The sequence below is a fragment of the Petaurus breviceps genome, unplaced genomic scaffold (genome assembly GCF_028583685.1).
Source record: "Petaurus breviceps papuanus isolate PSGF00001 unplaced genomic scaffold, PetGlider_PUasm1.0 178, whole genome shotgun sequence".
Classification (NCBI taxonomy): domain Eukaryota; kingdom Metazoa; phylum Chordata; class Mammalia; order Diprotodontia; family Petauridae; genus Petaurus; species Petaurus breviceps.
This window is the reverse complement of record NW_027185777.1, coordinates 10,826,159-10,850,218: the sequence shown is the minus strand read 5'-3', so window position 1 is coordinate 10,850,218 and position 24,060 is coordinate 10,826,159. Positions and strand designations below refer to the sequence as shown.

Genomic DNA, 24,060 nt, shown 5'->3' with positions numbered 1-24,060 from the left:
CAGATACTTGAGGGAAAATAGTATGGATTACACAACAAGACTTTAAAAGATTTGTTTCAAACAGGAAAGTTGGGGATGGAGTGTTCTTTTATGACAGGTAGCAAAATGATGAGAAATGTCATATTAATTATGATAATAATAGTATTCCCTCTATGGATAATAGTTCCGTGAACTTTATCAATAATGTGTCAAAGAAGAAAATATCAACCAAATTTATCTGAGTCATACTGATTTGTTTATGAAAATTGAGGCATTCAGGATGGCAATTCAGGATCAGGTCATTGTCAGAAGAAAAGTATTACCTAAGGAGTTCAGATTCTGTGATTGATGCATGGTACAAGAAAACTGTAGGAACAGTGTAACAATTCAAAATGAAAAAAATAATAACAAGACCTATCAAATTATTGGAAAGGAATAACCTATTTTCTAGATTTCTACATCAGAAAGTCACTATCTTTCATGGATTGACAGATGATAAATTTTCATACCACAACTATAAACCTCAAAATGTCCTCAAGGAGTCAACCAAAAAGTAAGATGAGAAATAAGAAATGTACAAATAACATCTTCTTGGTGAAAAAAAGGTCACAGTAAATGAAACAATTGTCCTGAGAATTCAAGGCCACTGAGAATAGTCCTCAGCTTATAGGGCTTTCACTTGGGTTCTAAATACTGTCTCTTTTAAGAAGGATTTGAATAATGTTTTGGAGTACAGATCTGTAAAGTGGATGACCATCACATGATACCTATTCTTATTCTTCTCAAATCTTCTACAGCTATTTGTAGAACACATTTTAAAAATAAGGTAAAAAAAACTATAGAAATATTTTGGAGGAAAGTAGGCATCCTTTCATCAAACAACAGTAAAGACTCATAATAAGAGATTTATATGCTAGAGTTTATTGAATATAACCCAAAACCAGAGGATCGTAACAGTGATGTAGAGTTTGAAGGAACCACAGAAGCCATCTTATCCCACACCTTCTGTGAAGGTGAAAAATGATACCCCATTTTGTTTTGTACAATTTGTTAAGAATTATATCTAATCATTATATATCCATACTTATGGATCAGATTTGGAATTAACTGCAAAGGTCTCAATTGTAGAGTATGTAAGCTGTGAGCTTTTGCTCACCATAGAGGAATATGTCAACCTGGTCATAAAATTCTTGCCCACCAGGAGACTTTTTTATGTTTGTTTGTTTGTTTGTTTTTGCCTTTTGGAGGGCAATTGGGTTTAAGTAACTTGCCCAAGGTTACACGGCTAGTGGGTTTTTTTTTTCCTTTTGTGTGCTAAGTGTCTGAGGCTGGAGCGGAACTCGCGTCCTCCTGACCACCAGGAGACTTTTAAGACAATGATATTGACCAATTCTGCATTTTACCCATTGTCTGGGATTCTGGAGATCTGCTCTTGTAAATATGAATAATCAAACTGGAAACCCACTCTTCACCTTTTTATAGACTGATCACAATCTGAATTAGTTCTGCATTACTGGACCTTATGTAACCAACTATATAGAAAGCTGCTCTGACTGTCAAAATTGTCTTTGGCTACTGACGATCCATTGACATCCTTTTATTGACAATGTGGCTAGTGTTGCTAATAAATTGATAGGGCTCATACCTTTATGCCTCAATTCCTCTTTACCACAGATTTTGATCACAACACTCCATTTACCCCTTAAGGAAATGAAGTCCCAGAGAGGTGAAATTATTAGTCCAATGTCATCAAAAGGTAGAAGGTTGTTAGAGTCAGAATTTAAACTGAGATTCCTTCACTCTAATCTCAATTTTTTCCAATCTATCACAGTCTCCTCATGAAACAGCAAAGAGCCAAAAATGAGATCAAATCCAGAACCAGGTCCTTGGTACCAAAAATTAAAGAAGGATGATCCTTAAGGATCTGGTCCTTAATTGAATTTTACTGGTCAATTCAGATTACACAAGAAAATAGAAGAAAATGTGCAACATTAGGGTGATATGATCTGGTGCTCACTGTCTTTCATGAACTGACAGGAGAAAAATCAGCATTCTACAGAGACCTCACAATGCCCTGGAGAACTCATCCAACAAAGCCTACAGGAAACAGATCATCATGAAAGCCTTGTTAATTATAATTATCAATATCTAACACTATCAATAAAACAAACTTAAAAGTAACATTTTCTTTTCAACAATGTAGACCCTCCCTCATATAGTACAGACTGTGAGTCGTGCATGGGACTCTTATCAATAGTCTCCTCAAAAAAAAAATCTACACAATATGATGGAGTCTGTCTCTACATCTCCTAAAAACATTTGGTATCAATGAAACCTATGACTTGTTCTTCCCTTTCCCTCCCTACATGACTAACCTACCTCCTCTATTAGGGATACTCCTTTCTCATGCTGGTGCTTACACCACTTTTCCAATGCAATTCTTCAATGACAGCATTTTGCCAATTACCATGGTGTCCATGTGCCTCCCTCACCTACAGCCTTAATTCTCTGGACATTGTGATATTCCATTACTCTCTGTCATATATCATCACATAAAGAATCACTAGGATAAAGAAATTAACTTTTGTTTCAGGGGAGAGTTTAGGGTCTTTCAAAAACAGCTTTATTTCCCAAATGTAATTCCATCTGCTCTCCTCATACTGTTTAATTCTGAGTGCATCATCGAATTGCAGTGTTTGTACATCCAATTCCATATCATAATGTAAATAGCTTTTTTCCTGCTGATGTAAATATAGATGGCCACTATTTTCTGGGAAAATTTAGGCTAGGGATAAGGCCTGGATTCTTGATTTTATTGGTATAAGAAAAAAACTTCCTCTACTCTAATCAATGAAGCAACCCAGGAAAATTTCTCAGGATTTGTGCTGAGAGTACACTACCCATCTCATGACAAGTAAGTGATGGACTCTATTTGCAGTTTGAAACATGTATTTTTGGACATAATGAAGTGATCAGATTTTTTTGGTTATGCGTATTTACTACAAAGCTGTTGGTTTTTTTCTACAGCAGGAGATAGAAAGAAGAGAAAATAGACATTTGTTCACTGAAATAAATTTGATTTAAAAAGAAGATTCATCACAAAATACATGACATGTAACTTTGTACTTCTGCCAGTGTCCTAGTTCTCTGTATAAAAACAAGTGCTTGAAATGCTGTATTTAAAATGAACGAATGGGCATGAGTTCATGAAACTCATTTCAAGAATTATCTACTCCAAAAATTAAAATATAATTGAGATAAAAGTAAAGGCCTACACTTTGGTTACAGAGTTGTATATAGCAATATGCATGGGTCAACCATAAGTTCATATGAAAAAATCTGAAGGTGGTAGTAAGTGGTACAAGTTCTACTTATTTGATGGTAAGGCACAGCAGTCAAAAAGTTAATGTGATGGAGGACTACATTAACTGAAGCAGAAAGTACACGATCAGAGGCTTCCACTCCATCAAACTGCAAAAGCAATATTGTATTGGCTCATTTCTGGATGTTCCATAATAAGAACGACATTGACAAGCTGAAACTTATCTAGAAGAGAGGATCCATATTTAAGACATGACTCAAAACCATGCCATAAGAATTTTGAGGAAACTGGAGATACTCTGCCTGGACCAGAGTCCCAAGACAAATTTCTGTCTTCTAGCATTTGAAGGGATATCATATGACATGGGATTCTGAAGATTTTCTTGGTCTAAAAGGGCAGAAATAGGACTAATTGGTAGATGCTGCAAAAAGACTGATTCTCTTCTTGTATATGGAAAAATTTCTGAATCATTAGGACTGCCCAAAAGTGTAACAGGGACTGCTAAGAAGGTATTGGATGAAAACCCATTTCTGGAGGCCTTTGACTAAATGCTTGGTGATGACTTATCAGAGATAATGTAGGTTGGATTCCTGCTTAGATATAGATAGATTTAGAATATCTCTGAGAGACTTTCAATCTCTATGCATGTGTGGAATGTGGTCTAGTACCTCTGGACCTAAAATTCAAAATCCTGATCTTTCCAAGAAAGCGGAAGACAACCATTGTTCTAAATAAACAAACAGAAAGGGTTATTTAAAACCTCTTTCACCTGGAATGAAAGAGTATACTGCTTGCCTAAGTTATATTAGCCAATGTAGATTAAACTGGGGCAAATAGAGGGGAGAGAGCTCTGGGCCTGGAGCCACTCAGTTTTCTCATCTGTAAAATGAGTTGGAAAGGAAATGGCAAAACCATTCCAGTATCTTCACCAAGAAAACCCTAAAATGCATAACAAACAACTGAAATGATTGAACAACCACAACAAAAGTTTAATTTTCATTCCAGGGATCAACCTAACAACTTCGGCTCCACTTGAATCTGAAGCCAATGAAATAATGTATACCATATATTGCTGGCTTCATAAATTACCTCATTATTTCATTGTCATGAAAAACTCAAGAAGTCTTCTTTGATGACTAAAATAGTTTGAAATATATTGGGGGCTTCTGAGATGGTAAGAGAATAATACACAGTTACAGAATGTGTGTTTGCAATATAAATACAATATAAGAACACGTTAAAGAGACTTGTATACTTATAGATTCATATACAATACATATTATATATATATATATATATAGGGGTTTTTTTTTGGTCTATTCCTGTAAATTCACTGGGTTAGGGAACTGGAAATGAAGAAACTCATTCTACTAATGCAAATACTTTGCAACTTAGCCTTAGAGAGTTGTCTGGGGACACTGAGAGGTTAAGTGACAATTGGCACAGCCTTTCAAAATGCAAGGTCATATCATACCACTTTGAAATATCAGAAAAAGGCTTTTCTGGAAGATAAGGCCTCTTAATTGGTTGCAAATTTCAGTACATTTTAATATTTAATTTTTTCAAAAGTCTCTATAATTGAATTTTCATTTTCAGACAACTCTGTCATAATGCTAGCATTACTATACAAGTCATATAGATGGGAGGGGAAGGGAGTGAATATTCTTATTTGCTAGTGCATTTTTTTTCAGTTCTGTGAGACTATTCTAACTAATATTATCTTCACTGGAAATTCACATACATTCCTTTTTCTGGTGGTTATATATCTCTAAAGCACATTAACATTTCTGCTGGGAGAAGAAGATGGATTTTTTTTTCATTCTATTAGTGAGATAAAGTAGAAATAAATATATAATGAAAATATATTTGAAGCATTCAAAATGTAATTAGCATAAAGAAAAAAAGCTGTCATGTGATCACAAAATATTCAGATAAATGGTATATTTTTGTAGCAGGAAGGAAAATTACAAACCTTAGTATCCATGTAGTATTGTTATGTAACTCATTTCTGTTTTTATTTCTGTCTTAACTGAATATCTAACAAACTAACTTATATATGCATATATACACATATGTACATATAAACATCTATATATACACATATGTATATATTTGTAAACATACACAGAATATATAAACACATAGACACAGAGAGACATAATTTACAAGTGTTGTCTTCAGTGTATTCCATTCAGTAATAAGCATCTCTACCCACTGTAGCTCCTATGTGGCTAAAATTGTTCTCATTGAGCTAAATGACATTATATTAAAACTGTCTCATTAAAATGAAAAAAAAACTATTTCATTCACTTAATTAAAGCAAGAGTTAATTATTGATATGCTAGAAGTGTAAAGAATGGGAACTTAACAACATAAGAGTATTTGCAATTACTGAGGATTTAGAGGTACAATTATACTTGCCATGATCATACTACAATGAATTCTGATTGCCCAAAAGTTTTCATAGATGTAATAGCAAATTATTGCAGTTTATTTTGAATCCAACTATCAGTGATTTCATTTATATTTCTGCAATATTATAGTGAGCTATTACTTTTAGATTAAAAAATCTTGAGGAGCTAGAAATTATTTTGGGAGTAGTGAAAGACATCTAAGTATGTCTATCCTCTCAAAAGAGGATCTATGCAAAAACTCTAGTATTCGATGTTAAAGGGATTAAAATTTATGTACATGATCATTGTTGTACAGCAGAATACATTATTATATTTTCAATTTTACAGAGGCTATGGATGTACACATCCAGCAGTTAGATACAGAGTGTGATGAAATGCAGAAATGCTCTGTGAAGACAGCCTGCATTACTTAGACCCCACACAGTCTATAAAGTGTGTGACTAAACAAATGCACAAAATATGAAGGGATGCAGGTGTACTTGCAACAATGGGACACATGATTTATTTTCATTTTCAAAAGAACGGTTAATGTTCTAGAATTAATAGGGCAATTTAGATACCCAGACTTTACCAATATGTACTCCTCTTAAGAAACTGATGCATTCTCTTCTTCCATGGCAACTCTGAATAAGCTCTTTCATGTTCAAATAGCTTCATAACAACTACAAAATAAATTTTGTAACCTAGAATACTTTAAAAAAGAGTTGTACTCTCTTACTTATAAATAGCCCTAAAGTTTAAGTTAGCAAATCCAAAAGTATCCATTTGGTTTGGGACCTGAAGAAAACCCTGCTCCCCTTTGGTTAGATATAGAAAAGTAAAAGAAAATGAAAATGAACGGAATTTTCAGAAATGCTAAGTACCGTATAATTAATAGGAAAATTCAGAACACACCTGCAAAATTCACTATGATTAAGTAAGGTTCAGACTAAAGAATTTCTTCATAGAGCATATAGTTGTTACAATTGAGTTTCTTTGTGACACATAAAGTTCATTTTTATGGTCACTCTTGAGGGACAACAGACATATAAAGTGATATAAACAGACATCCTGCCCTATGAACACAGTGGACTGGGATGATCAGTCTTGTTGGGTCAATGATTTTACATTCATAGGGCTCCTTTGGAGTGTTATTAAATAACTGATATTGGGGGAATCTATTCAAACAAAATGGATGTTTGTACCCAAGGATTCAAAAATTGACTTTCCTTGTCTATAGACATAAAAAATAACAAATTGAGTCAAACAAAAGTATTTTTTTTTATTACAGATAAAAATTAACAGGCATTTGCTAGTGGCAACCTATATAGAGACATTTGTTTGGAGTACTGACCAATGTTTTTGCCTTGCTGAGAGGGACTTGTCTAATTAAGTTGATTTTAAAGGTCAAAACAAGGGACCTGAGATCATAGGGAAGCACATGGCAAAAGCTGTATAATTTTACCTCTATTCTCAGACATATTTTAAACATGCAATAGCTACACAATCTGAAATGTAGGCACTCCTGAACAATTCTACTTCAATGATACTTCAATGACACAATTTTTAAAAGTAATTTCAAAAGGTAGGGTCAAACTTTACCTCTCAGGTCACCAGTGTTGCTCAGTATAAGGACAAAAGGCCATCCATTTTATTTTTTTCTTTGAACCAGATTATTATTCTATGGTACAATAAACTTATTAGTTAAGGAGATGGATGTCATAGCAAAAATTCCCTCTCCAGGTATATGTCATAAGAATTATTTAAAAATATAACAGACAAGTCATACTTAGAATCCAAGTATGAATATGAAGTTGCATACACTTTACGTATTGGCTACAATGAAGTACAAAACATGAAATAATTAGTTCTATAGAACTTTACCTAAGTTCCTAAGCCAAAACAAGTTGGGTGCTTTAAAAAAGATGATTACAAATGCAAGGAACCAAAGTGAGTTCATGCTACCCACCTCCTGACTAAGGATGCAAAACCAGGAATATACTTTAAGACATGGATGGCCAATGTAGATTTTTTTGTGCTTGACAACCTTAAACACGGTCTTTATTAAATGGATTTATACTATGCCATTTAGATTCTCTCAATATTCCCGTCTACACATTTAGGTGCACTGAATTTTTTGTTTCCATTGTTTTTCTTAAAACTCACATTTTCCAAGAAGTCCCTTTCTGACCAACAACAGCTTCTGTTCTTACAGTAATAAAATAATTTGGATTTTTTCAGAATGTAAAATTCAACTTAAAACCTAATATCTCTATCCTAAAGAAGTTTACCTCCACATATTGCAACCTCCCTACTATACCATATTTCTCAATTATACTGTCTTTCATTAGATTCTAAGTCTCCTTGGTATGTTGAAAATTTTGAGGGAGAAAGAAATGACATAGAAAGTAAAGGCTCCATCTCCCATTTATTAGCTTTATAAAAACCATATCTATCACCAAAAATGCTCAAAATATACATACAAGAATATAACACAATTATAGCAAGGACAAACACATCTTGTATATAACAGCTGAGTATTCAGGTACCAACATAGAAATTGGAGCCCTCTGAAAGCTAAAGAATCTGTGATGAATGAGTGTGTATTTATTATCATGCTTACCAAAGCTGGCTAATAGCAAGAACTACTTAGCATTTTGAAAATTGCTGAATACACAGAATAAAAACTATGCTCACTCTGCCAACTAAGTGAGCATGGTGAATTGGATGCAGAGTCTAATCTAAAAAAAAAAATTAAATAAAATAAGAAAATCTACCCAGTGAAGTGTTTTCAAAATGAAAATATAGTTTAATGTTGTGCCATTACACTATGAAAGTAGAAGCAATAAATGTATCAAGTCTACTATCCTTAGATTCTATTCTGATATCTCCACTTTCATTTTTATCTGGCAGCTAGAAGGAAGAATGAGAACAGTACCAGACGTGGAGTCAGGAAGATGTAAGTTTGAATCTTTCCCCAGACATTTACTAGCTGGGACTTTAGGCAAATCATTTAACCTTTCTCAATCTCAGGTTTTACAAATGTACATATGTAAAATGTGCATAATAACAGCACTTACCTCATGAGGTTCTTATAATACATGTCAAGCTCTTTGCAAACTTTAAAGCTCTTAGTTTTATGTAAAGTTCTTTTTATTCTAGTGATTAAATATCACTTAAGAGTGAACATGATTCTAGATAATCTTTTATTTTTCCTTTCAAACTCACAAGACTTATGGAGATGTGATAGAATGATAATGATTTATGGCATGTTCAGACAGACCACAGAAGAATTGTCAATGAACTCAGCATTTTTTTGTCAGTTTAAGGCAGTACAAGCAAAACTCCAACAGTGAAATTTCAACGAACAGTAGCCAGCTGTCAAGGCATGATCAAAACACAATGTTATTAATCATTGTTGTTGCATGTTATTTTAGCATGCTGATCAGTGATGCTGAGTGTTAAAATCAAGATATGGTTAACTACAACTCATTTTAATGGGCAGAAAAATAATAGAGATACCAAACAAAGTTATAGAGAAAAGGAGGAAAAAAAGAGTTGTGAAATGCACTTTGTGAGCTTTAGTTAAAATGTTTTTCCTTGAGTATTACTACACTTTGGCCAGAGGCAAATAGGAGCTGGACAGTATCTGCAGATCTGACTTTCTTTGAAGTATTATAGGTTCATCATGACATAAATAATACAAAACTCAAGCAGTAGAAGAAGATATGACACACAGTTACTAACAAAGGTACTTCCTGGATGTGACTTGGTATTCCAATGTCGCTTTCAATAAGGTTTTCATAATGTCAACTAAGGGAAAGAAGAAAGATTTTATTTTCTAACCCAGTCCATGTTGCTTATTCAATAAAATTGTTAACACCCAGAAGGCAAGAGATTTAGCTACTGTGTTTTAGGAAGAAAAAAATGTCAGATAATTGTGTGTGGGTGGGGGAGAATGAAAATTAGATATCTTGACTCACATCAATAAAATGTGTGAAGTGATCGGCATAGTGAGAAGAAAGAGGAATTGTGATGAATGGAAAAGAGTATACAAAATAAAAGTGAAGAAGTGTATGTCTGTGATACCTCTTCACTGAGGTATCTACCATCTACCATGTCTGGTATACTCTCGCTTCTTACCTCCATCAGTTTCCTTCAAAATCTAGTTCAAATCCCTCCTTATACAGGAAGCCATTCCATGGTCCCTCCCCAAGGGCCTTCCTTTTTGGTTACCTTCCATTTACTCTGTATGTATCTGACATACTTTGACTTCTTTGCATGTTGTTCCCCCAGTAAGAATGTGAGTTTTTTCAGGGCAGGAGCATGCCCTCTTGTCTTTCTTTCTGTTCCTAGCATTTAGCATAGTTTCTGATGCATAATAAACAGTCATAATATGAAAAAAAATTAGTTTGGGAAAGGAGCACAGAGGACATAAAGTCCAACCCATTTTGTTTTACAGATGAGTAAACTGAGGCCTGATCCAGTTAAGTGACTCGCCCAGTCTCACACAAGTAGTAAGCAATTTGGGCAGGATTTGAATAAAGTTATTTTGACCCCAGACCCAATGTGTTTATCATTAATTCTTGCTGCAAAATCAAGAAGTATGACAAGATATTTAAAATTTTCAACATATTTAAAAATTTAAAATATAATATTTAAAGGAAATAGAATTCACATTTTAATAGCACTTTGAGTATGTAAGGTATTTTCCTGATAATCACATATGACAGTGTAAGTGTTATTCTAACGTTTTTGTTATTCAGTCATTTTTAAGGCATGTCTGACTCTTGATGACTCCATATCGAACTTTTTTGGCAAAGATACTGGAGTGGTTTGTCATTTCCTTCTCCAACTCATTTTAAAGATGAGGAACTGAGGCAAACAAGATTAAACAACTTGCCCATGACTGGCTTTGAACTTATGGAGAAGATTCTTCTCCATTCTAAGCCCAGTATTCTATCCATTGTATCATCTGATAGCCCCATTATAACTTTTTAGAGATGAGCAAATGGAAGTGTCAGGTAAACTGGAAAGAGTGCTAAATATAGAATCAGAGAACTTGGGTTCTGTTCTTGGTTCTTCCTCTTATTTTATTCCATGAAAGCCTTCATGAATTTTGTAAGTTATACTCTATATAACTTTCAATTTCCTCCTGTGAAAAATTGAATTGAATTAGGTGACTACTGAAGACACTATCATATCCATGACTCTATGTGTAAGTTTGGGGTTGACAGAAATGATCCTACTTCACTTAAAATAAGTGAAAAGGTACTCAATCAATCACACATAGGTCAGACCAAAGAACAGGAAGTCTTTGCAAGACATTTGCTCAAGTGTAATAATGCCAAATAGGAAGTAGTTTCCAGCCACCTGAGGGATTGCATCACATCCTTTAAGTCCTGTATAAATGTGGCCAGTTCACTGGAATTAGAATATTCCAGAAATTGGAGCAAATGGGTTTCCAGGAAAACCCCTAGGGGGGAGGTGTATGAGGGAAGGAGAGTTATTCATTTCAGTCTTGACCAGCTTCCTGCCCTACTCCCAATTTTCCCCCATGGCAGGGTAATGCCTTGTGAGCTTTAAAGACCTAGGAGATTCTGGGTTTCTGACATCAACATCCTATGATCCATCTCCCAATGAAAGCAAAAGCCACAAGAGAAGCATTATCTCCATTAAGAACCAAGTGCATATTCACTTTGCTTTGAAATCCCCACAAATGGGACAAAAGGACCTCTGATAACTGGGAACTATTAACTAATCATTTGCCACTTGTGATTTCTAAACTTGAGCCTACTTTCCCATGGATGCTATATATATATATATATATATATATATATATATATATATATATATATGACAAAATGTGTCACAAACTTAATGGAGGATGAAAGGGTGTGACAATGGATGGGTGGTGAAGGGCAGAGAGTGTTTCATACCAACTGTCCTTACAGTTACCACCTTAACAAATAATCATTTTTTCAAAACTACTAAGGATTGACTGACTAAACGTATTCTCAATTGATAGTGTTGGAAAGAAGCACAGTGGTGGATCCTAGAACAAAATGGCATTAGGGAATCACCCCTTGCTCCTTATGGGTATGCCTACAATGCTGGGAGATATAGTCTTGTTCTGAGGACCTGACTCTACTGGGAATGGAATGATATGGGGAGAGGGAGGGAGAAAGTCATAGAGATAAGTGCCAGGGCTAAAAGTAGAACTTCTGATTTCAACATTGGTACTCCTTCTACTGCATCATGCTGCTGTTGACATTTTATCTTATCTGATCTTCACAACAATTATGTGGGATAGATATTTTTGTTTTACACATGCAGAAACCAAGGCTCAGTTGAAACACTGGGATTCAAACCCAAATCTTTTGAATTCAAGTCCACTATTGCTTACAAATAGAAACGTCTCAAGATTGATTTTTTAATTAGTGATTTTTAATTGTATAGGAAGCTCACAATGAACAACTTAGCCTCCCAATATAGATCAGCATCTGCTCTGCAATTTATGATGTTAGATAGAGATGTCAAACACACCTCACAGGTCACATGTGGCTCACAACACTCCTGACTGTGGCTGAACCAGACAAAAACATAATTGGAAACACTTAACAAAATGAAAAAAAAATACAATAAATATAGGTATTGTTAATTAACACAGATAATATTAATATGTGGTTTTCTAGGTTTGTACAGTGTTTATGTACAATTTAGTGGCCATTGTTACCACATGAGATCAACACCATTGGTCTTAGAGAACCACCCAGATCTTTGAAAAATTGAGTGACTAGACCAGGATCATACAGTCAGTGGGTATCAGATCTGAGACTAGAAGGCATGTCATTCTGGCTCTAAAATTGCCTTTCTATTCACTAGGCCATACTAACTTTCTAAGATTAATATTAAAAGAAGATAATGGCTCTCTCTCACACACACACATGTACACACACATTTATGTAAATATCAGTTACTTTTTGATTTTGTAGTCAGCCTCAGAAAGTTAGTTTGTTGTAGAAAAAATTATTATTAATAACCAATGATTTGGGGAGATCAAAAGTTTCTCCTTTTTCTAAAGTCCTCATTTCCAAGCTCAGTCACAGAAGGTTGAATTAACTTTCTCCTCAATCTTGGTCAGACTCCACCCAAATTTAGAAGGAATTCAATCCAAGGTTGGGCAATTTTAGAAGTAAATGGTGTAATCAATGTTAGAGTCCCTCAGTCCCTCCATAGAATTGGTCCACATTTGTAATATTCATTATCTTTCATTACCTGTTAATTATTCAGAATTGATTGCCACCCTCAGGAATAACCATTCTTCCAAGGGCATATAAACTGTGAGACTGCTACCATGAGGGGTCTTTGGCATGTGAGAGTGTCACTAACCCTTGTATTAATAAAATGCTAACATTATTAATAAAATTATTAATTACCAAGAAATTATGTCTGTCTCTGTATGTATGTATGTGTATATATGTATATACAAACATACATATACACATATACATATATATATAGTGTGTATGTGTGTGTAAATATTTTAAATAATTTTATAACCACCACATTTTTTATACAACTCCAGCAAAGTTATTCTAGTAATGGAAAAAACAATGTGTGTATGTGTATATACATATTATGTATAAACTCACATGTTTGAATGAGGCTCCCTTTAAGAGTCCTTCAGGAGAAGATGACAGGTATATTTAACTATGGAAATATTTTTCACTGAAATTCTAAACTTTCCAGGAAACTGAGTTAACATTCCCTAAGGAAGCTATCCAAATAGACAGTCACTTACTTTGTATGGTCCACTGATGGCCTGTGGTTTTCTTCTGCATGATGTATACTAGCTCCATTTCCAATTCCCCACCTAAAGCTATTGACAGTTTGAATTCTTTCCATCAATTCTGGTTGATACCATCTACACAGATTTCCATTTTCAAAGCTGCAGAATTCCATAACTGAAGAAAGAAGATATGATGTTGGTCATAAGGAACACATGAGTGGGTAACAATGTGATCTTCAGATATCTCCTACCTCAATAATTCAAAATCCTTGATTTTCTCTAAGATAATACTTCCCCCACTTATATAGATAGCAACTCCCCCCCCTCTCCAAAGCAGCAGACCCTCCTCTAGAGTTCCTGAGGGAGCAAATTGCATCACCCTGTGGCCAACATGTTGATAAACCTCTCAAGGTCAACTAGGCTGGTTGTTGAATACCCAGTAAACTGTCCATCACTTGGCTGGTACTTAATGTCTTTCTAACTTTGTAGGACCTGCCAAACCATGTGCTTTCTCATCACAGCCTTCCAAACTGAAGTAAACATACATGGAGTGATGAAGTACCACTGGAAGTCTCTAGTGGAGACAGGATTCTCTTCTGAGATCTGGTTGAGCAACATACTTCAAATCAAAGGCACAATTTAAACTAATTGTGTGGATGATCTTTTTAAATAGATTTTTTTAAAATTAGCCTACATTTTCTTGGCAAAAGTCGCACTTTAGTTAGCAATTAAGATTGAATTGTATTTATCATTTAGAAAAAAGAATTGGCCTCTATGCAAATATATTGACATTAGTTTATTTTTTAAAATACAATTTCTAACATTTGCTAAAATCTTATTCTTCTAAGTAGCCATATTTCTTATATCCTGATCTCCCTTCCACTCATGATTGCTTTATTCTCTTTGTTTATGAAATCCTGGCCCACTCATATGGATAATGCAAAAAGAAATTTATGAATTTTGATCTATAGGGTTCTATGAATTCCAATGTAGAAATCTATTAATCCTAAATTACTGAAAGCAGAATTAAACATTGCTCAATATATTTTAGCCTTCAGTCAAGTGTTTGTTGTGTGGAGGTGATCCTAGCCTTACAAGGGCTGTGAAACCTCTTTGAGGTCATACCAGACTACAAGAGTCCTGGGGATAAACTGTCATGTGAAGGTTTATTCTAACTAAATTTGTAAGAATGATGATTAGGCTCTTGAATTTTCAGCAAACACATCTAGGAAGTTATGGGAGGGTCTGCAGTCTTTATCAGTTGCAGGAGCATGAAATTACAGTACGTTATTTCACAGTATCAAACATTTGTTTTTCAGTTGTTTAAGCATCATTTCATTCATATATTACTTATACAAAGTGTTTATTGCAATGGAAGATAGTTTAAGACACTGCTAGTGACAAGTATTCAATGTTATTTGACTCCATACAAAGGAAAGTGTGCTATTTGGAGGCAAAGGACCTGTATTCAAATTGTGGCACTATCTATTATTTGTGTGATGCTAGGCAAGTAAATCACCCTCTCTAGTCTTCAATTTCTTCTCTAAAATGAGGGTTCTAAGTTCCCTTCTAGTTCCCAGTCTTAAGACTATACAAGTAGTGGGCCAAAAAACCACCACCATTTCCCAAATATATCCATGTTCTTTTTTTTTTTTTTAAGCAATAGGGGTTAAGTAACTTGCTCAAGGTTACACGGCCAGTTATTTCTGGGTGTGGTGCTGAGTATCTGAGCCCGGATTTGATCCAGGTCATCCCGACACTGGAGCCGGTGCTCTTACTCGCTGTGCTACCTGGCCTCCCCTTATATCCATGTTCTAATGAAGAAATCTGTAAATAAACATCTTTAAAGCAAATAGAATCATGTTAGCTGTTAGGACCATTTGGATGCACCTAACTTCTTTGAGAAAAGATTTGAGACAGTGAAAGTTTTTTCTTCCCTACTGCCAATCAAGGAAAAATGTGGTTAATTTAGAAATCATCTTAGATTTCCAGATACAAAGTAGCTAAGAAAAGCATGTTCATCATAGTTTTATGACACAGAGATGTGGCAAACATAAGAGGGTTGCAGAGTCAGTTTCAGCACAGAAGGACATTCAATCATTTTCAGTACCCATATAAGTAAACAGAATGGTTCCAAAATTGCTATAGTGATAGCACCAAGTGGAAATTCATTGGAACACTTTAAAGTCATCAAAAGTCTGATTGTCAAAACCATAAATTCTATCTCTAAGGTCAACAAGTTGGAAATTAGAAAACCTAGAAGATCTTGAAAGGCATACACAGATTGTGAATAGTAAGTTTTTTGTGTGTATTTTAAGGTCCTTTAAAAAACTATTCTTCTCATTAATTTCTGAAAGAGTACATTAGCAACTTTAATGATTTCCCATGAGAAAATATGTGCACAAAAAGCATTCAGTGTATTATCTGCCATCTAGGAAGCATGATTTAATTCCCTTGTTCATTTGAGATAATTATTGTCCAATCATAATCACGCAGAGTGAGTCTCCACCAGTCTGGATTTTATGAATTATTTAGTCTAGGTTGGTTAGTAAATTTATGGTGTGTAGATTTGTTAAGAATGATTTTTGCAGGGTTAAGAGAATATAACACCAAGAGTATCCATTTAGAGATGAATCCTGGAATTTGATGACAAGATAACCATAAGCTAAATAAGATTTGGACTTTATAACCTGTATTTTCAAAGGAGTATGAAACCTTTGTCATGATGTAAACTCATTGATACCTGGCTGAAGGAAATCTACTCTATTATTCTCAGGGTTCCTATTAAAATATATAATCTATAAGGGACAAAAAGGAATGAAGTTCAAAGTCCATGACTTCTGATCTAGAATTCCATCCATTAAATAATACTAATTTTTCTTCAGTCACAGTGGTAATGTTTGCTAAAAATTTCCATTTTAAATTTAAAGTTTGGGCACTAAAAAGTTCCTGGAAAGGTATGAATTGACCAGCACATTCAAATTTGCTTCTACCAGATATCATATATATAAGTAGCATTTTTCCTGTCTTCTAGGTTATAGTTCTTTATTTGAAGAGAGGCTTGTGGGAAGATTTTATTTTCCCAGATGAAAGTGGCACTAGAGAATCATGGGACAAGGGTGACCCTCAAGACAATTCAGAGAACTTTTGCCCTCTGCAAGAGAGAGAAATGACCTGGGACTAATATGTAACAGTGGTCAGCTAATGGCAATGAAGGTCATTGATTATCCAAAATGCATACAGTCAGGGGCAGCTGAGGTCTTCTCTTGCTCACTGATCCACTTAAGGAATGACTTGCTTACAAAGGATTTTGGTTTTTGCCTTATTCTCCTTGATAAATGTGGTGAAATGCTTCTGTACCTATTCTCTCTTCTTCACCTCATCAGTGCCTGAACAACTGGCAATATTCCCTTGGGAGTTTTCTGCTTTATTTAACTTTCATATATGTGTTCTCTATGTTGAAAAACAAAATTCTCTATTTGGGCTTTTTACTCTGATCAATGAGGCAAAACTCAGGACAAAGAAAATTAAAAGGAGTTAATTATATGTATGTCAAGTTAGCAATACATTGACAGTCTGATCACTGAAGGTCAACAATGGCTTCAAAGTAGGGACAGCTTTTATAGGTAACTTTAAGACAATCCAGATAGATCCACCACAGCAAAAGATACTGAATTCTTGTATCTCAGTTCCTTCCCAAGGTAGCAAGAACTTGACAATTTGCAAGGAACAGTACATGACAAAGAACAAGTCATACAAAAAGTCACAGACTTAGTGTCTCCTTCATAGATGGACCTCTCTCAACACTGATTGATTAAAAGAGCTGGAAACAATGGGATTTGACAAGGGTAAAACAAAACAATTTAAGTTGGAGGAAATAATACAGTATAAAAAATGACAAACCATTGAGTTTGACTCTAATTTTTGAAAAATCTAGAAAGGGAAGTTGTGGTCATAAAAACACATCCTGGGGTCAAGAAGAATGGGTCATTATATACTAGCTCCATTTCCTTTCTTGACAGTTACTGAACTAGGCTATTAGATCTCAGAATGCTAGAAATGTAGTTTAAATATTAACAATGAATTTGATAAAGTCTCTCATACTTTTCTTCTGAGGAGATGAACAAATATTATCTAGATAATTGTAAATTTAGGTTTATTCAAAACTAATTGAATAGCCATATCCAAAGTGAACTTATTACTGATTTGGTTACAACTTAGAAAGGAGTATCTAACATATTACTTCAAGGGATTTATGCTTGTCTCTTTATTGTTTAACATTTTTAGCAATGATTTGGATAAAGGCATGCATATGTAATTTTCAGATGATTTGCACACAGGAGCGAAAGTTAGCAGATTGTATGACTGAATCAAGATCCAAAATATTTTTGACAGGCTAGAATGCTGGCCACAGTCAATAAGATGACATTTAAAAGGGATAAAGTATAATAAAGAGGAGACAATGATTGACAGCACCTTGTAAGCAAGAGATATGAGGATATTTTGGTATGGTAAACTCAGTGTGAGTTATAAGTATGATATGGCTGTCAAAAAGAAAAAGAAAAATTAGGCTTCATTAAGAGAGGTTTAATTTCTTAGAAAGAATAGTAAGTAACTAGTCAGTACTATTTCCTAATTAGCCCAAATCTGGAGGATTGTATTCAATTCTTTTAGGAAGGATATTCCAATTAATTGGAGTGTTAAGGGTAACTAGGATGATGAATGGCCTCCCATTCATATTATAATTAATAATAATAATAAAAACTAATATTTATATAATGTTTTAAGGTTTGCAAAGCACATCACAAATATTATTTTATTTGATCCACCATCCCTGGGAGAAAAGTATTATTATTATGCCCTTTTTGCAAATGATGAAACTGAGAAAGCAGAGGTTAAGCAACTTGCCCAGGATCATATAACTATTAAGTGTGTGAAGTTCAATTTAACCTTAGGTCTTCCTATATTATATGAGGACCAGTTGAGAGGACTTGGTGATGTTAACCTGGAAAAGATAAGATATAGAGGGAAGAGGAATGGACACTTTATTCTAACATTTGGAGGGTCTTTATCTGAAAGAAAGATTAAACGTTTCCTGCTTGGCCTCAGAGTGCAGATTTAAGAATAACACATCAAAGTTAAATAGTGAAATTTAGTCTTGAAAAAAAGGAAAATATATTCTAACAATTAGAGCTATCCTGAAGTATAATATACTACTTTGGGAAATAGTGAGTTTTCACTCACTGGAGGACTTTGAGCAAAAGCTTGATGACATCACTTTTTAGGTATATTGTAGAAGGCATTCTTCTCTATGAGATGAATGAAAAGGCCAACAAATGGATTTTCTGGGTAATTAGTAATCAATATATTAATAAGGCCTGCAAATCAATAAATTTATGGCCAGTAGTTTCTCTTGGTAACCAAAGAAGAACCATGGGTATTATCAAATGCTTAAATACCTTTGGGAAATTGAGTGGAAAAGATAAGTACAGATCAACCCAGATTAGTGAACAATCATGGGGGACACAGCAGGTTATCTTGACCTTAACACAATTTCAGAAGCACCAAGGCCTATTATTCTTCCATAGTAATTTTATATCTACTATACATTAAGAAATTAACCCAATGGAGAGGCCAAGTAGCACATTAAGTAAGAGCACTGGCTCCAGTGTCAGGATGACCTGGGGATCTAATCCCAGGCTCAGACACTTGGCATCCACCCAGAAACACCTGGCCATGTAACCTTGAGCAAGTTATTTAACTCCAATTGCTTAAAAAAAAGAAAAGAAATTAACCCAATGTTCTGAACCAAGCTGAACATTCCTATGTTTTCCACGAGATTGTATGCTGCATAGAAAATTAAATCATGTTGCTTATTTGGAGTTGAACCTATAGCATCCATTGAAGAGTTTACCTACCACAAGCAGCCTCATCCGATTTGTCAGGGCAGTTAGATGTGAAATCACATTTCTGAATCTTTTCAATGCAGTGGCCATTTGACCTACACACAAATTCATCATGTGTGCAGTTGTGGGGTGGAAGAGTTACTGGAATCAAGGTTCCTGATGGTGGTATCAAATTCATTGGCAAATTTCCTGGATAAGAAATAATGAACCCAAGTTCATTCAACAGATTTTTAGTTTCTTTAACTCATTTAAAATGTAATGAAGAATGCTGATCATCAAGACTCCAGTGAGAATTCTAGTATTCACAGGTAAGGAAATAAATCTCCCATGGTTTGCACATCTGCTTTTACCTCTTAGCAAAGTTGTTATTTGTAACTTTTTAGTGAATGTTACAGGGTCCCAGCCATGGAAACCCCTCCTTGAACTTTTCTTGAACCTTCCCACATGACTAAATCTCTGTCATTCACCTGAGGCAACCACCCATGCCACTCCACTGGCCTTTCATTTTGGCCCCATGCCCAAACCTCCAATTCTCTGTCACCTCTAACCTAGCCCAGCCCTTCATTGTCTGCTACCTCCAGATCACCCCATGCCACATCCCACCCTTAATTCCTTCTAGATCCCTTCTCACAGTCACCCCAGACTACTTGTCTACTCCCATTCAGATCTTCCCACTCCTTGATCAGTGTATAGAAGATCCATCTTGCCTCCATTAAAGTGATCAGATTACTTAAGAGTCTGGCCAATATGGTGGATTTTTAGAATCACATTCATCCTAATAAACCTTGTCTTTAACTGAAAGAAGGCTTGGATTGAAATCATTCAAGGCAGAATCCATGTGTCACTAATTAGGTGTTCCAGCACTCCTAAATTTCAACTAATAATTGATTCTGAAGTCTACATCCTTTGACTGGGTCAAAAAATTAAGGGAATTTGATTAAATCTATAAAGATGTATCTGTACTTTTTGGAATGTAGATCTTCAATTTTATCAATAGAGGGAACTTGCAATGAGGACTTCCTACTAATATAGGCTGACATCTGTTCTGTAAGTTATAGTCTTAAAGTATTGATTGGGGCATTGAGACTTTTAATTAATTGCCAAGGGCAACCCAACCACTATTCCAAGAGGCAGCACTTCAATCCAGGTCTTCCTGACTCCAAAGATTCACTCTAGAGACTATGCCATGCTCCCCCTCTTTTGTAATAATTTGAATAATTGCAAAACATAATTTTTAAAATAATATACAAGTAAACTTGAAAGGGATCCCACAGAGTCATTTCTGGTCTTAGGATATCACTTAAAAGCTAAAATAGCTGGAATGTTCTAACTACAGATTAAGAAGAATAATGAAAGGCCATCTACCTTAAACCCTATCCTATGAAATGAGTTGGGAATATACCTGTGATCTCAAAATTTGAAAAAAGCTTTCTCTAGAGGGATGCTGACAATTTCAAACTCCCAAGGAAATCTGTTCTATCTTTTATTTAAGTGTATGAAAGGAAGCCTTCCAATGAGGGTCAGGTGGAGGAAAATGAAATTTTCCTTTGGACCTTGGCAATTGAGACATTTTGGAGGGAAGAACATCTCCTTCAATCACATAGCTGTGAAGAAATTATAAAAAAGCAATGCTGAGTCAATTTGCTAGGATCTGCAATTTTTTAACTTTTTTTTTGAGGGGGGGGAAGGCAAGGTAATTGGGGTTAAATGACTTGCCCAAGGTCACAGAGCAAGGTCGCACAGCTAGTAAGTGTGTCATGTCTGAGATCAGATTTGAACTCAGGTCCTCCTGATTTCAAGGCCAGTGCTCTATTCACTGCTCCAACTTGCTTCCCCTGTAAAACATTTAATAATAAATATAATATAATACTGTGATGTTTTATATTTCTCAAGGGAATACATGGAATAAGATCTTTAACAACAATACTGGGTAAGCTGAAATATCCTCCTTTCACTTAATCATCTCAGAATGTCGGGAATTTTGAGAGACTGGAATGGTGGTTGTGGTGTTAATGTGATGCTGGTGATGGTAGCATTAGTGGTAGTAGTGCTGGTGGGGGTTATGTGTGATATACATTTCACAAATTCATTGCTGCAATCAAATAACAAAGTTTCTGTGGAATCTTCCTTAACCTAGAATGGCATCAAGATGGTGGTATTCTCTGGATGGGTTCAAAGGAACAGGTGCACTTAGAAAAATTACTGTAATTATACTTGTATTTAATCCAACATAATACATATTTGTCTGACCTAGTTAATTCAGAATGTTACAACCCATGATTCTAATGGAACCAAAAGTAGAGTTTTTATTCTCATAAAAGTGAGTGATTCTGGACTGAGAATCTCTATTCTTTGGCCATAGAATTCACTCCTAACTTAGCTGACTTTCTTAAAAGCATTAATTTTAAGAATTAAATTGAGTATATGGCTTGGCACAACTTTTAATGACTACCAGAAAAAAAAAACAACGACAACTCCAAGCATATGACATGTGTGACAGAGGGTTCAGAGGATCATCTAACCCAAATTGGATACCATATTTCTATTAGTTTTCCCATAAATATCTTATAACAAATATTTTTACAATTCTCATTCTGCATTCATGGAGATTTCCCGATGAACCCATTGTTTCTAGCTCTTAGTTTATTTTGCCCCAACCTGTCCTCCCTACAGCCTTTACTCTACTGACATTAAAGTAAATAAAATCAGCCTTCCTACCCCCTAGTCTTCTAAGAGTTGAACTGGCTTTAGACATATGACTTTCTAAATAACTCAATTAGCATGCATATTTATATAACATCTATTTCCAGGAAACCATTTGGAGCTATTTGGCACAAAAATTCTGCATTTAGAAAAGACAATCAATTTCAATACCTCAAATTTAAATTTTATTCAAAGGAATTCGTCCATCAGAAACTTTAAGATATTTAAGCTTCGTAAGGTTTCTAAATGAATATAGCTCCTACACGAACATGGATTCTTCTATACCTTTGCTTCTGTTTGTTTAGGGTCTCCTACCATAAAAGGTTATTTAAATGCCTTCCAAACCTTTTTAAACTGTTTTTCAGTCAAATGACCCTGGCACCGTTGTTCCCTAAATGTAAGTCACTCTTGTCTTTCTGCTCTCTGCCATTCCCTCTGACTGTCTCCCCTGCCTAGAATGCTTTACTCCTTATCTCCTCCTCCTAGCTTTTCTGAGTTTTTCAAATCCCAGATAAATCCCATCTTCCACCAGAAGCTTTTTCCTACACCTCTAAATTCTCTTGCCTTCCCTCTGCTGATTAGTCCTAATTCTTCTAGGTCTATATCTTTGTAGGCAGTTTTTTGTTGTCTCTCCCTTTAGATGGTGAATGCCTTAAGAGCAGGGACTGTCTTTTGCCCCCCTTTTTTTTTATTCCCTGTGCTTAGCACAGTGCCTTACACTAGTAGGGACTTAATAAATATTTAGTGACTGATTGAGTGATTGATTTTAAAGTCACCAATGGCTTCCCTGGTTTCCTTTAAGATTGAGTTCCAATCCTCTTGCTGAAGGAAGCCTTTCCCCTTCTCTACTGCTAGTGCATTTCCTCTAATATTACCTTCTATTTTACCTTTGTTGCTGTTGTTGTTTGTCCTTGGTTCTGAAAGATGACCATGACATCAGGAAGGTGATGCCATGACTTGCACATGGACTGGATTTAAGTGAGGGAGGGCTATGCAAGGTCACCAGCCTCACTTTCTCCTCCAAAGCTCTCTGTGTCCAGTGGCAAGGTATTGATCAGGACAACTAGAAATGGCCCTATGTGGCAATATTATCCATCCATATCTTGTATGTACACGATTATTTTTGAAGGTTGTGGGAGCTCCTTGTAATCAGGAGTGACTTGCACATACTAATGTGTTAACTAAATGCCTATTAATAATATCCTAGTCACCCAATTCAGGAACTTTTCTTCATCTTGCAATTTTTTGTATTTGATACTGATAACTCCCCACTTGCTCTTAACACTTTACATTCTGTATCATGTCATGACTTCAGTAGCTCTAATTGTTCTTCGGGTTGGCCTGTTCTTTGTCTTCTTTACCTGCTAAGACTGTTCTCGTGATCCTTTTTCTTTCCTTCTCTCAACAGTTTGCTTTGCATATTAACTCCCAAAGTTTTGAATATCACCTTTGATTGGCCTACTGAATGTTGGGATGGTTGCCCATCCCCCTTCTTTTCCCTTTTGAGTAATGAGAAAATAAGTGCCTACTCAAAATTATATGGACAGGGATGGAAGAATAAGATTGAGTAGAATGGAAGAAGAAAAACAGGGGGAAGAGAAAAGGCTATGAAATATCATAGCAGGGACAACCTAAGGGGAGAAAAAGAATAGATGATTGTTTTTAGCTTGTTTTCTACACACACACACACACACGCACACAAACACACTTCTATGTGTCCAATCCCCAGTTTCCTCCTCTATAAAGAGAAAGTAGTTGGATCAGTTGACCTCCCAGAGCCCTTCAAGTCATAAATCTTTGATTTTAAATTTCCATTATGAAAGTAATTCCTATTTCAGTTCAGGGGTTCAGAAACAACCTATTTCTATGATCTCTTCTTAAGCAAAATTCCCATGGGTTGAAATTCCTTTGGATTTTAAGGTAATACTATTAACTTTAACGTGACTTTATTATTTAGAAAATATT

At 35.1% G+C, this 24,060-nt stretch overlaps 1 protein-coding gene across 1 annotated transcript in view; it reads right to left on the bottom strand.

Moving 5' to 3' along the window:
- MALRD1 (MAM and LDL receptor class A domain containing 1) overlaps nt 1–24,060 on the bottom strand; it is a 930,206-nt gene that overhangs the window by 618,629 nt on the left and 287,517 nt on the right. The window contains exons 22-23 of the mRNA XM_069086118.1: nt 19,405–19,581; nt 13,499–13,661 (exon numbers count right to left, since the gene is read on the bottom strand). Coding sequence (XP_068942219.1) covers nt 13,499–13,661; nt 19,405–19,581 — 340 coding nt within the window. The remainder of the gene's footprint in view (nt 1–13,498; nt 13,662–19,404; nt 19,582–24,060) is intronic.